At 46.6% G+C, this 13,410-nt stretch overlaps 1 protein-coding gene across 1 annotated transcript in view; it reads right to left on the bottom strand.

Annotated features, from left to right (window-relative positions):
* Nucleotides 1-1,031: 1,031 nt before the first annotated feature.
* SMYD2 (SET and MYND domain containing 2) overlaps nucleotides 1,032-13,410 on the bottom strand; it is a 30,465-nt gene continuing 18,086 nt past the window's right edge. Inside the window, exons 9-12 of the mRNA XM_040430427.1 lie at nucleotides 11,933-12,053; nucleotides 10,069-10,243; nucleotides 7,110-7,218; nucleotides 1,032-1,831 (exon numbers count right to left, since the gene is read on the bottom strand). Of these exons, the coding sequence (XP_040286361.1) occupies nucleotides 1,754-1,831; nucleotides 7,110-7,218; nucleotides 10,069-10,243; nucleotides 11,933-12,053 (483 nt within the window). The 3' untranslated portion in view covers nucleotides 1,032-1,753. The remainder of the gene's footprint in view (nucleotides 1,832-7,109; nucleotides 7,219-10,068; nucleotides 10,244-11,932; nucleotides 12,054-13,410) is intronic.

Raw genomic sequence — 13,410 nt, 5'->3', positions numbered from 1 at the left:
CAAATACTAACAGCGCCAGCAGAGAACGATTCCCTTCCCTGGCCCTGTCAATCAGCATGCCGAGGGGGCGTTATTACCATCGGAGGATGCGGCTGCTACCAGCAAGTAGCCGCCCTACTTGCTGGTAGCAAGGTAATTAGCATATTTCAAAAATCGATTTTTAGCAAATTCTACTGAACGAAAATCATTAATTAGCTTATGTATCATGAGATCGCACTATAGGGATTGTTAGTAAAGAAGAAAAAAAAAAAAAAGGTTTAATGGGGTGATAGAAGCCCTTTAAAGAGGTATTCCCACCACAGACAATGGAGGCATATCACTAGGATATGCCCCCATTGTCTCATATGGGCAGGTCACACCTCTGGGACCCGCACCTACACAGAGAACGGAGCAGGTGATGGAGGGCGCATGCGTCGGCACCATAGAAATTAGCAGTGCGCTCCCATTCACTTGTATGGGGAGAGCGCTTGGCAGTGGCTGGACCCTGGAATACCTGGGGGTCCTCCACAGCCACCACTCTCCCCACCTCATTCTCGGCGTAGGTACGGTTCCAGAGGTGGAACCAGCACCTATCAGAAAATGGGGGGGGGATATCCTAGCAATATGCCCCCATTTTCTGTGATGGGAATACCCCTTTAAGTGCTTCTGCGTGTGTTCTGCGATCTGCAATTATTTCCCCCTCTCTATGCTGTGATGATGATCTGTATTGCGAGTCTTAGATCTGTGTTCTGTGAGCAGATGTTAGGGAGAAGGATTAGGATAGGACTTACTGGTGATTGGCCTAGAATTATGGGAAACGAAGTCTAGACCAGTATAGTACTGGCAGACTGCCTGTATTAAGACATGTCCCAGGCTTGAGGAGAATGGCTGGATGCAAGGGCAGCTAAAAGTCAATATCAGCAGACCAGAGAGCTGGTGCAGATGGGAACGGATCCTCACTGTCCCCAGCAAAAGCATAAGTTAATTTGTGAGAATCTCTAAAACTCAGTTACCCCTTAAAAAAAATAATAATAATATCGTTTTCCCATAAATTTTTTATTACTCTGCAGTGTGAAACAGAAATTTTGTAATAAAACTCACAGGCAAACTTTGGTTTCAGACTACTGCTTGCAGAAAACAATCCAGCGATTCACATTTCTAAAAAGAATTTAAACCAAATTATAAATTTTTCATTCAAAACAATAAAACGGGTGCCAAAATAATCAGATGCAGACTGTATACGTTGCAGATGTGAAATTGAGGTGCGTCATAGGGCGGCCATCGTGATGTCAGCCGAGTGGCTGTAAAGCGGTCAGAAATCAATCCTTTACTCAGAGAGAGAGAAAATGTAGAATTAAGTGAAATTCTAAAATTCCACTCAAAATAAAAATAAAAAGGTTTTTTTTTTTCTTTTTTTTCTGCAAATTCCATGTCTTTGCTACAGGAGAGCTGGACATGTAGCCCTTTAACATGCTACGACCCCTGCAGAGGCTACAGTTCCCCATGGGATAAGTGTTCCAAGATTGCCCCCTAGAGGGACTTGGAGGCATGAACAAGAAGCGTCCATTTTTAGTTAACAAGCCCCTGAGTGCTGTGGGTGATTGATCGCCAAACATCTTACATGCCAAGACGGGACAAACCATAAATAGATTTCAGGAGGTCAGCTCCGACAGACGGGGTTAAAGCAGCACTTTGCTTAGCGGGTCCATCCAGACATACACATTTACATTCCGACATACAATTAAGGAGAAGTGCATTGCATAGATCTCAGACTTCATTGTTCCAGCTCCTTCTTGACTTCCGCTATGTAATAATGATCAGCTCCATGGGCGATCTCCATTATAGCAATAGCCTGAAAGGAGAGAAGATTTTTTGTTGTTGAAAGGACGATTCTTGCTGAATTAAGACCTTTTAAGAAGCAAATGTCCAGATTTGAACACCAGATTGCTTATAGGTTCAACATTCTACACAGCCACCATTAGGGGGAGCTCAAGAGCTTACTGCATACTGTTTTAGTACTGATTTAATGTGTAGTAAGCGCCCTGTAATTGTGGCAGCAGGTGAAGAGAATTTGATCATTAACCCTTCCCCCACAGACACACTCCAAGAGGGATAACATTTTTAGTTTTCCAATGGCATAGCCAAATAGGGACTTTCACCCCTTGGGACAAATCTGATAATTTTACACAGTGTCGTATTGTGGTGGCAGCGACAGAGGGAGCCCTCTCCCTCTGAAACCACTTAAATATTCTATTTGCTACTGACTGCATCTAAGGAGTTAAAAAGGGGAATATGGGCAGTTAAGGGGGTTAAACCATATCTAGATACAATACAGTATTTACTTTTTCAAGGAACTACAAAAATATTCATATCCCTTAAACTTTTCCACATTATTTTCAGGTTACAACCAATGTATTTTTTGGGGGATTTTATGTGATCGAACAACAAAAAAGTAGCAAGTATGTGTGACGTGAAAAGAAAATTATACATGGCTTTCAAAAGTCTTAATAAATAGAAGTGTGGTGTGCATTTGTATTCGTCCCCCGAGACAATACTTTGTAGGACCACCTTTCAATGCAACTTTGCACATCTGGAGGCTGAAAGTTTTGCCCATTTTTCTTTTCAAAATAGCTCGCGCTCAGTCAAATTAAGATGGAGAGCGTCTGAGATCAGTAATGTTCAAGTCTTGCCACAGATTCTCAATGGGATTTAGGTCTGGACTGTGACTGGGCCAGTCTAAGGGCTCATGCACACGAACGTATGTTCTTTCCGTGTCCGTCCCGTTTTTTTTTTTTTTGCGAACCGTATACGGAACCATTGATTTCAATGGGTCCGCCAAAAAAATAAATAAAAAAAAAATAAAAATAGGAAGTTACTCAGTGTGCATTCCGATTCCGTATCGCAAAAAAAATAGAACATGTCCTATTATTGTCTGCATACGGACAAGGATAGTGCTGTTCTATTAGGGGCCAGCTGTTCCGTTCCGCAAAATATGGAATACACACGGATGTCATCCGTATTTTTGCGGACTGCAAAATACATACGGTTGTGTGCACGAGCCCTTAACAGATAGATATCTTTTGATCTAAACCAGGGATGCTCAACCTGTGGCCCTCCAGATGTTGCAAAACTACAACTCCCAGCATGCCCTAATAGCTGTAGGCTATCCAGGCATGCTGGGAGTTGTAGTTTTACAACAGCTGGAGGGCCGCAAATTGGGCATGCCTGATCTAAACCATTCCATTGCAGCTCTGGCTGGATGTTTAGGGTCATTGTCCTGCTGGAAGGTGAACCTCCGCCCCAGTCTCCTACAGGATTGCCCTGCATGTAGCTCCATCCATCTTCCCATCGACTCTGACCAGCTTCCCTAACCCTACTGATGAAAAGCATCCCCACAGTATGATGCCGCCACCACCATGTTTCACAGTGGGGATAATGTGTTCAGGGTGATGTGCAGTGTCAGTTTTCTGCCACACAGCGTTTTGCATTTAGGCCAAAAAGTTCAACTTTGGTCTCATCTGACCGGAGCAGCTTCTTCTACATGTTTGCTGTGTCCCCTACATGGCTGATGGCAAATTGCAAACAGGACTTCTTATGGCTTGCTTTGAAAAATTTGAATTTGTGGAGTACACGACTAGTTGTCCTGTGGACAGATTCTCCCACCTGAGCTGTGGATCTCTGCAGCTCCTCCACAGTGACCATAAGCCTTGTGGCTGCTTCTCTAATTAGTGCTCTCCTTGTCTGGGCTGTCATTTTAGGTGGACGGCCATGTCTTGGTAGGTTTGCAGTTGTGCCATACTCCTTCCGTTTTCGGATGATGGATTGAAAAGTGCTCCGCGAGATATTCAGAGCTTGGGATATTCTTTTATAACCCAACTTTGCTTTACACCTCTTCACAACTTTATTCCTGACCTGTCTGGTGTGTTCCTTGGTTTTCATGATGCTCTTTGATCACTAATGTTCTCCAACAAACCTTTGAGGCCTTCACAGAACAGCTGTAGTTATACGGAGGATAAATTACACACAGATGGACTCCATTTACTAATTAGGTGACTTCTGAAGGCAATTGGCAAACTGGATTTTATTTAGGGGTATCAGAGTACAGGGGGCTGAATAAAAATGTAAGCCACAATTTCCACATTATTTATTAAAAATGATGAAAACCATGTATCATTTTCTTTTCACGTCACACATACTTGCTACTTTGTATTGGTCTATCACATAAAATCCCAATAAAATACATTTAAGTTTGTGGGTGTAACGAAAAAAACAAAATGTGGAAAAGTTCAAAGGGTACGAATACAGAAATGTGCAGAGATCGTTATCATTCTTATCAGACACACATGCTAGATCCAATTACATAAGATGACCCATCATTATGTTTTTGCAGTGTGGGACTAATGCCTCCTTCACACGTCAGTGTTTTGGTCAGTGATTTTCATCAGCGATTGTGACTCACAATCACTGATGGAAATCACTGAGTGTGAATGAGGCTTAAATCACAGAACCCGGAGGAAATCCATGCAAACTCCACGCAGATGTTGCCCATGGTCAGATTTGAACCCAGGACCATGGTTAAGAGTAGTAACCACTGTGCTGCCAACGAGCAGAAACATTCTGATGATATCTAATACATCGTAATGAACTGTACTTGAACTAATGGGACACAATTAGGAGGGAGTTTAAAGGGCATCTGTCAGCAGTTTTGTCCCTATGACACTGGCTGACCTGTTACATGTGCGCTTGGCAGCTGAAGACATCTGTGTTGGTCCCATGTTCATATGTGCCCGCATTGCTGAGAAAAATTATGTTTTAATGTATGCAAATGACCCTCTAGGAGCAACGTGGGCGTCGCTGTTACACCTAGAGGCTCTGCCCTCTCTGCAACTGCTGCGCCCTCTGCATTTTGATTGACGGGGAAAGAGCTGCAGCAGAAAGGACACACCCCATGAGCTGCCAGCTTCATATAAATCTAGCAGAGTAATTGGAACAATGAATGGGGAGATCTCTGGGTCCATGTGAGGTACAGGACTGGTCCTAGCTTTGTTAGAAAGAGATTTGTACTATACTATAGGATGTCTGATTTTAATTTTTTTTATATTAATCATTGGAGAACCCCTTTAAATACACAATAGAGCAGGGCTTGACAAATTTCCTTGGAATCTAGGAGCCAGCTAAAAAAGTTAGGAGCCAGGCGGAGCCGCGTCATAAAATCTATATTGCGATATAATTTTAAGCATGTATATCGCAATATATCGTTTTCTATATTTGGGGGGGGGGGGTGGGGGGGTGTTCAAACTTTTTTTTTTTTTACTTTATTTAATAACTATTAGCCTCCTTAAGGGCTAGAACCCTTGTCATATTCACCCTAATAGAGCTCTATTAGGGTGAATAGGACTTTACACTCTCCCTGCTGTCCTGTGCTTTGTGCACACAACAGCAGGGAGCTGACCATGGCAGCCAGCCTCTGATCAGCCCCTCCAGCCTCTTATCAGCCCCTCCAGCCTCTGATCAGCCCCTCCAGCCTCTGATCAGCCCCTCCAGCCTCTGATCAGCCCCTCCAGCCTCTGATCAGCCCCTCCAGCCTCTGATCAGCCCCTCCAGCCTCTGATCAGCCCCTCCAGCCTCTGATCAGCCCCCCCCAGCCTCTGATCAGCCCCCCCCAGCCTCTGATCAGCCCCCCCCAGCCTCTGATCAGCCCCCCCCCAGCCTCTGATCAGCCCCCCTCCAGCCTCTGATCAGCCCCCCTCCAGCCTCCCTCTTATCAGCCCCCCTCTTATCAGCCCCTCCAGCCTCCCTCTTATCAGCCCCTCCAGCCTCCCTCTTATCAGCCCCTCCAGCCTCCCTCTTATCAGCCCCTCCAGCCTCCCTCTTATCAGCCCCTCCAGCCTCCCTCTTATCAGCCCCTCCAGCCTCCCTCTTATCAGCCCCTCCAGCCTCCCTCTTATCAGCCCCTCCAGCCTCCCTCTTATCAGCCCCTCCAGCCTCCCTCTTATCAGCCCCTCCAGCCTCCCTCTTATCAGCCCCTCCAGCCTCCCTCTTATCAGCCCCTCCAGCCTCCCTCTTATCAGCCCCTCCAGCCTCCCTCTTATCAACCCCTCCAGCCTCCCTCTTATCAACCCCTCCAGCCTCCCTCTTATCAGCCCCTCCAGCCTCCCTCTTATCAGCCCCTCCAGCCTCCCTCTTATCAGCCCCTCCAGCCTCCCTCTTATCAGCCCCTCCCCCCCCCTCTTATCAGCCCCCTCTGGTAACAAACCCACCCTGCCTCCCTCCCCAGTATTAATCATTGGTGGCAGTGGCCACAGGGTCCCCCTCCTCCTCCTCCCCCCATCATTGGTGGCACTGGCAGTGGGCAGTTCCGATCGGAGTCCCAGCAGTGTAATGCTGGGGCTCCGATCGGTTACCATGGCAGCCAGGAGTCACGCTACTGAAGTCCTGGCTGCGATGGTATGTTAGTGAGCAGCATTATACTCACGTGCGCCGTGATCGCCGGGAGCTCCTTCTTCTCATAGGTCTGTGCGGCGCATTGCTAATGCTATAAGCATTAGCAATGAGCCGCACAGACAGAAGAAAGAGCGCCCGGCGGCCTCGGCGCACGTGAGTATAATGCTGCTTACTAACATATCATGGCAGCCAGGACTTCAGTAGCGTGACTCCTGGCTGCCATGGTAACCGATCGGAGCCCCAGCATTACACTGCTGGGACTCCGATCGGAACTGCCCACTGCCACCAATGCAGAGAGTCGAAACTGAAGAACCCGGCCCCCGACCTCTGACAGGACGCTGTGATCCGCGCGAATAACCCCTCAACTGAGGGGTTAATCGCGCGGATCACAGCGTGCAGTCATAGGGGCCGGGATATGGCCGGCACATTCATTGGTGGCGCAGTGGCCACAGTCCCTCCCCTCCTCCTCCTACCCTGTTCTTAGTGGCCAGCGGCAGCCGCGCACAGTGGGGAGGGAGGGACTCCTCTCCTCCACTGTGCCGCTCAGGAAACCATGGTGCGCGCCGAGAGCGCATCTTTGAAAACGGGCTGACAAATACCCAAGCGCCAGGACCAAATTCCTGGTCGCCATGGCGACCTGGCGCCCGGGATTTGTCGAGCCCTGCAATAGAGGAAGCATCAAATACCTTTTTCAGAGCTTTTGTCCCGGCCAATTTCTTCTCCAGTCCCATGTAAAGTCGTCCGAGCTTCAGCCACATGGAGGCGACATTCAGAGAGTAAGGAGGATAGTGCTTACTGGAAGACAAAGCCACCACTACATTGTCACTGGAAAGGACCACATCCATGGCTTCTGCTCAAAAACACCAGACATTGCTCCCATCAGGGGGAATTATCTTGGATGTCACCTGTCCTATGCAGAGATTTCAAGATCAGTGGCGCCAGGGGTAGCGGACAGCAGCTTATTCCTCCCTGTAATAGCATCGCATGTGTATGTATAGCCTTGGTGACCATGTGAAAGCGGTAAAAACAAGATTTATTAATGTTAACGCCATTTTTTGTGGCGTTAAAAGCTGCAAATTTTGGCACATACCGTATTTGTGACTTTGAGCTTCTTGCCACTTTTCTAAAGGGGTTGCGGTTTAGCGAGAGGGCGGGGCCTCTCGTGACCCACCAGATACTTTTTTTTAAAAATATTGCATTATATTTATTTTAAGCTAAAAATATATATTTTTTAATTCGACTTTATTTAAAAAAATATGGCTTTTTCTGTACCGAGCTGACATGCTGTACTAGCAGCCTGTGGATTTTATGTATTTTCCGTCAGACCAGAAGCTGACGGGCTCCTTATCTCTAACCTTATAAACACTCATTATAGCTCAGTTCTCATCTTACTGATAAGAACGAGGCTTAAATAAGTGTTTATGATGTCTCAGTAGTTTAGAGAGAAGCTTTATAAGATGACTGGCACAAAAGTGAAAGTACCAGTCACACAGCGACAAAAACAGTTAACCCTTTGTGACAAAACAGCTAAATATTTTTTAAAAAGGCCAATAAAAACAAATTTTAAAAAAATGGTCTCCAAAGGTGTACATAGCCTTCAAGTCCAAGGTGTACATTTGAGTTTCTGGCACACTCATGCCTAATGTATTAGTAGGTGTCTACCTCTTAATAAATTAGGCATATCACATTCCGGAGCCGAGGGGATCAAGACTGGCATAGGACACAGCAGACTTGTTAACTCTCCCCCTTTATGCCTTCTTATATGACCGCCATACATAAACAGGCATGCTTGGACTGGTGCACAGAAAAGTAAGGCTACTTTCACACTGGCGTTTCTGGCTCCGCTTGTGAGATCCGTTTCAGGGATCTCACAAGCGGCCCAAAACGGATCAGTTCAGCCCCAATGCATTCTGAATGGATAAGGATCCGCTCAGAATGCATCAGTTTGGCTCCGTTTAGCCTCCATTCCGCTCTAGAGGCGGACACCATAACGCTGCTTGCAGTGTTTTGATGTCCGCCTGGCGATGCGGAGCCAAACTGATCCATCCTGACTTACAATGTAAGTCAATGGGGGCGGATCCGTTTTCACTTACACAATATGGTGCAATTGAAAACAGATCCGTCCCCCATTGACTTTATTTTTTTTCTGTTCATGGTAATGCAAACGGATCCGTTCTGAACGGATACAAGCGTTTGCATTATCGGTGTGGATCCGTCTGTGCAGATACAAGACGGATCCGCACCTAACGCAGGTGTGAAAGTAGCCTAACCTGAAGAAGTTGTATAGTTGGTAGAATTCCCCTTGAGGACCCAAACAGTCTTCACCTTCCTGACCCTGCCCAATTTATCAAATCTGACAGGTGTCACTTTATGTGGTAATAACTTTGGGACGCTTTTACTTATCCTAGCTATTCTGAGAATTTTTTCAAGATACATTGTACTTCGTGGTGAATAAGACAATATCTTTAAAAAATAAATAATTTGAAATTTACAGAAAAGTTGGAGAAACTAGCAATTTTCTAAATTTGAGTGTCTGCTTTGAAGACCAGTGATACCTTGCAAAATAGTTATCCTAATTTTTTTTTTCCAAACACTTTTTTTAAATTTTCTTTTTTGCTACTTTTTATTTTAGTTCTACTAGGGAACTTGTGAGGGTCTGATGGCTGGTTCAAAGCAGTACAGTACATGTTGTATTGTACTGCATTGGAACCGTCAGTTTCACACTAACACAGACCTCCCAAGTGTCCCTCTTTTGGAGGGACAGTCCCTCTTTTTGACTCAAGTCCCCGTGTCTCTCTTTTTGATCTGAGGTATAGATTCTCATTATTGCATTTACAATACTGATCCAGAAAGTGTTTCCCATGTGGCTATTAGAGCCCGCCTGGTATATCATTTCATTATTTGAATTTTAGAAATTTCTATATTCAGATAATTTTTGCTCTATTTCGTAAAATGCAGAAAAAAAATAAAATATGGAACTTCACACAATGAACCATAAGTGTCCCTCTTTGAATGTCCAAAAAGTTGGGAGGTATGCTAACAGCCTGGGGGCTGGGCCTCTTAGGCTTCTGTAGCTGGCAGACTATCGGCACCCTGCGATCACAGTGGTTAAAAAAAAAAAGGGCGCCCCCTCCCTCTGTAAACCGCTTAGATGCTGCAGTCAGCATTGACTGTGGCATCTAAGGGGTTAACCCGTCGGAATCTTGCTCCTGTGCCCACCTGATCAGTGTGCCGTACATGTACGGCGTGGGTCCGGGGCTCCCTGCTAGCTGTGCCGTACATGTACAGGTGCAGAAGGGGTTAAAGGAGTAGCCCTAAAACAGCGCCACACTTGTCCAGAGGCCGAACGTGGTATGACAGCTCGGCCATAGTCATTTTAATGGCTGTAATACTGCAGACAACCCATGGACAGGTGTGAAGGAAGCAGTCAGGTGTCTCTTAGCCGTGAAGATTGTGATGTTGCATTGTTGGATTATTGGTCACGAGTCACATGCAACTTTCTCATCATAGTTCACAATGCAAGTCACGTGCGACCACAACGTTACTGCTCTGAAACAGTCACGTGACAGCAAGTTGCGCGACACATGTCCCCGTGTCGCCCCGGCCTAATCCTGTACAGCACCTTGGGAGCGTGATCACAATTACCTGTAGGGGGTGATGATTTTCTGCCCATATTTCAGGGCTCCTTCCCAGTCCTGCTGATACAGGCAGACTCCCATTGACTGGTACATCATATGTAACATGTACACGTTGCACTCGCCAAACACCTCTCCCATCTTCTCTATGCTGAGCTCGCACATTTCCAGCAGCTCGCTCGGACGTGGCAGAGTTAAGGAGAAAGAGGCAACGACAAACATGGATTCCCTCCTACACCATATTGAGACACAGAAAGGCCTGATCCGAGATGATTACTCAGAGAAGTATAAAAGGCGTAGAATATGGTCGGGACTATAAAAAAAATTTTTAAAAAAAATTGGATTCTGGTCTTGTGAAATTCCACACTACTTAGCTGCGCAGATTATCAGATTTTCTAGACTATAGGATGCAAAATTAATGGGGTTTTATGGATGACCCATCAATACGACATCAGAGTGGGGTCCGAATCCCACCACCCAAGCCAATCAGCTGTTGGAAGGGGCCATGTGCTTAGGCGAGCCCTGCAGCCTGTGATCTTATGACCTTTCTGCAGCGCGGTCTCATTCAAGTGAATGGGAGTGAGATGCAATACAAAGGACATCCACTATACAATGTATGGCGCTGTGCCTGGTGTTTTATGAAGAGGCTGCAGCGCTCGCTCAAGCGCCCCAGCTCCTTCATACATCTGATCGGCGGGGGTGGCAGGAGTCTGAACCCCACCGATCTGATATTTATGACTTATCCTGAGGATGTGTCATCAATTATTAAGCCCTGGAAACACTGGAGCTTCAGGGAGAGACAGCCATGGCTACAAAATGGTTGTGAGGCTCTGTTCACACCACGTTAAGAGTCAGGTATTCAGCAAATGGGGCTCTATTTACCCAATGGAGACCAATAGGGCAGCACAGTGGCTCAGTGATTTGCACTGTTGCCTTGTAGCGCTGGGGTCCTGGGTTTGAATCAGACTTAGGCCTCATGCATACGACCATTGCTGTGGTCCACATCAGAGCTGCAGTTTTTGCGGCTCGGGTGCGGACCCATTCACTTCAATGGGGCCGCAAAAGATGCGGAGAGCACTCAGTGTGCTGTCCGAATCAGTTGCTCCGTTCCGTGGCCCCGCAAAAAAACATGTCCTATTCTTGTCCGTTTTGCGGACAAGAATAGGCATTTCTACAATGGGCCGCCCGTTCCGCAAATTGCAGAAGGCACACGGGCGGCTTCCGTGTTTTGCGGATCCGCAATTTGAGGACCACAAAAAAACGGAACGGTCGTGTGCATGAGGCCTAAGGATAACATCTGCATGGAGTTTGTATGTTCTCCCCGTGTATGCGTGGGTTTCCTGCCACACTCCAAAGACATACTGACTTAGACTGTGAGCCCCATTGGGGACAGTTGGATGCGAATGTCTGTAAAGCGCTGAGGAATATAGTAGCGGTATATAAGTGCGTAAACTAAATAAATCCTTTTGGCCTATGGGTGATGTATCCCACCATATACTTATACAGTAGAATACGTTGCAGCCTTTTGTCGGAGATATATAGCTTTGACGCAGGCGATAAATGTGGTACGGACAGAACCATTGTTTGTCCGCCCTGAAGTCCCGGAGATAAGTGGATGCCAAGCACCTGTGTTCATCTAGGGACTAAGCAATACGATCGGACATGCTGCAATGCCAGCTGTCCAACTCCTTTTTTTAGCCCAGTTGGAGAGGTCTGAGCATAGTAGAATCGTCCTCATTGACCTATTGATCAGGTTGGAGACTACAACTCCTAGTATGCTCTGACGGGTCCTAGGTGTTGTACTTTTGCATTAGCTGGAGAGCTGCACCGATATAAAGGGACGCGGTAAAAGAAAATAATGAATAAAAGGATATTTTTATAATGTTTTGCTCTCCGGAACTCCTCCACCACGTTACGGGCGTATCGGACCATGTCTCGTATGGTCTGAGGGCTCGGGGGGTCACCAGGATTCCTGAGCTCCAGTTTTGCTGTATCCTGTAGAGAGATACATAAACAGATGAGTGCACTCCCGTATACCCCACTGACCTACAACCAATACTATGGTGGCCCCAGCCATGGTCCAATCAGTTCCAGCAGTCGGCATATCTAATCAATATAAGAAATGTAAGCACTGAATGACTGCTAGGTTCAGTTGTGGTCTCTGATGGGACTCTGATAAATGGGGCTCATAGTGTATAGGTCTCCTCTTGCAGTATCAGATGGAATTGTACTTTCTGGGGATACCCCTTAAAGGGGTTATCCAACCCCTAAAATGCCTCTCCATACGCCCAGGCTGCTCAAAGAGGTTGTACTTGTCTGCTCCCTGGCACCCACGTCGCTTCTCATGTCGGAGCGGTGGCCGCTGCATCTCCCCGTCGCGCAGATGAAAACACTGGCTGCATACAATGCCAACCCCCCCCCCCCCCATGCCGGATGTTTTAATCCACGTGACGGGGAGATGCAGGGGTGGCGATCAGAAGTGACGCGGATGCCAGGGAGCGAGGCAAGTACAATCTCTGTGAGGGGCCCGGGCGTATGGGGAGGCATTTAAGGGGTTGGATAACCCCTTTAACCTCCGATAATACGGGCTACTTTAGTCTTAAAGCGTTTTTTGCACTTTTCATTCAGAGAGCTGTTACGTACCGGTACGAGGGCACGTTTTCTAGAAGGAGGCGTTGTCATTTTTCAGAGGTACCAATTCAGAGTACAAAAAAAGTCCAGCATGTTGGAATATCCTGGCAGCTAAAATGCCAGACCCCATTATAGTCAATGGGGTGAGTTTGGCACAGTTGGTCTCAGTTATGTGTCGGGACTGGCACTTCTGTTATTTTCATTGTTCTGATCCTATAACGGAGCAGAACAACAAGTCCTAAATCATTGTTTCACGGGAACCCATCAGCAGGTTCATGCCACCATAACTACAGGGACAGGTAAGTGCAGAACTTGAAGCTCCCCTCTGGCTTCTCCCTGCCCGGCTCGGCCCAATTGACGGGTCTCACGCCACGCAAATAGTAGTTAGTGCAGCATGAACTTGCTGGTGGTCTCCCTTTAATTTTTTTTATTTGTGGGGGTGATGTATGGAGAAGATTCTTTAATTAATTATACAAGTGTCATACCAAGTATGTGCAATTTTTTTAACTTACAACAAGAAGTGACTTTTTTGTGCAATAAAATGTTTTTTTTTTATTGATTTTTTTTTACTCCCTTTGATAAAGGGGTTGGTCATCCTCAGGGGCCTTTTGGGCCGATTCCCCCCCTCCCCACTACGAACATAACCGGACCTGTGGAAGGAAGCACTCTTACCTGCTCCCCCCTTACCCCCGACTTCTTCACTCCACTGCTGCCGCTCTCC

Source organism: Bufo bufo, chromosome 4 (assembly GCF_905171765.1).
Source record: "Bufo bufo chromosome 4, aBufBuf1.1, whole genome shotgun sequence".
In the NCBI taxonomy this organism is placed as follows: domain Eukaryota; kingdom Metazoa; phylum Chordata; class Amphibia; order Anura; family Bufonidae; genus Bufo; species Bufo bufo.
Note: the sequence above shows the minus strand (reverse complement) of the source record. Positions and strands in the feature narration are given on the sequence as shown.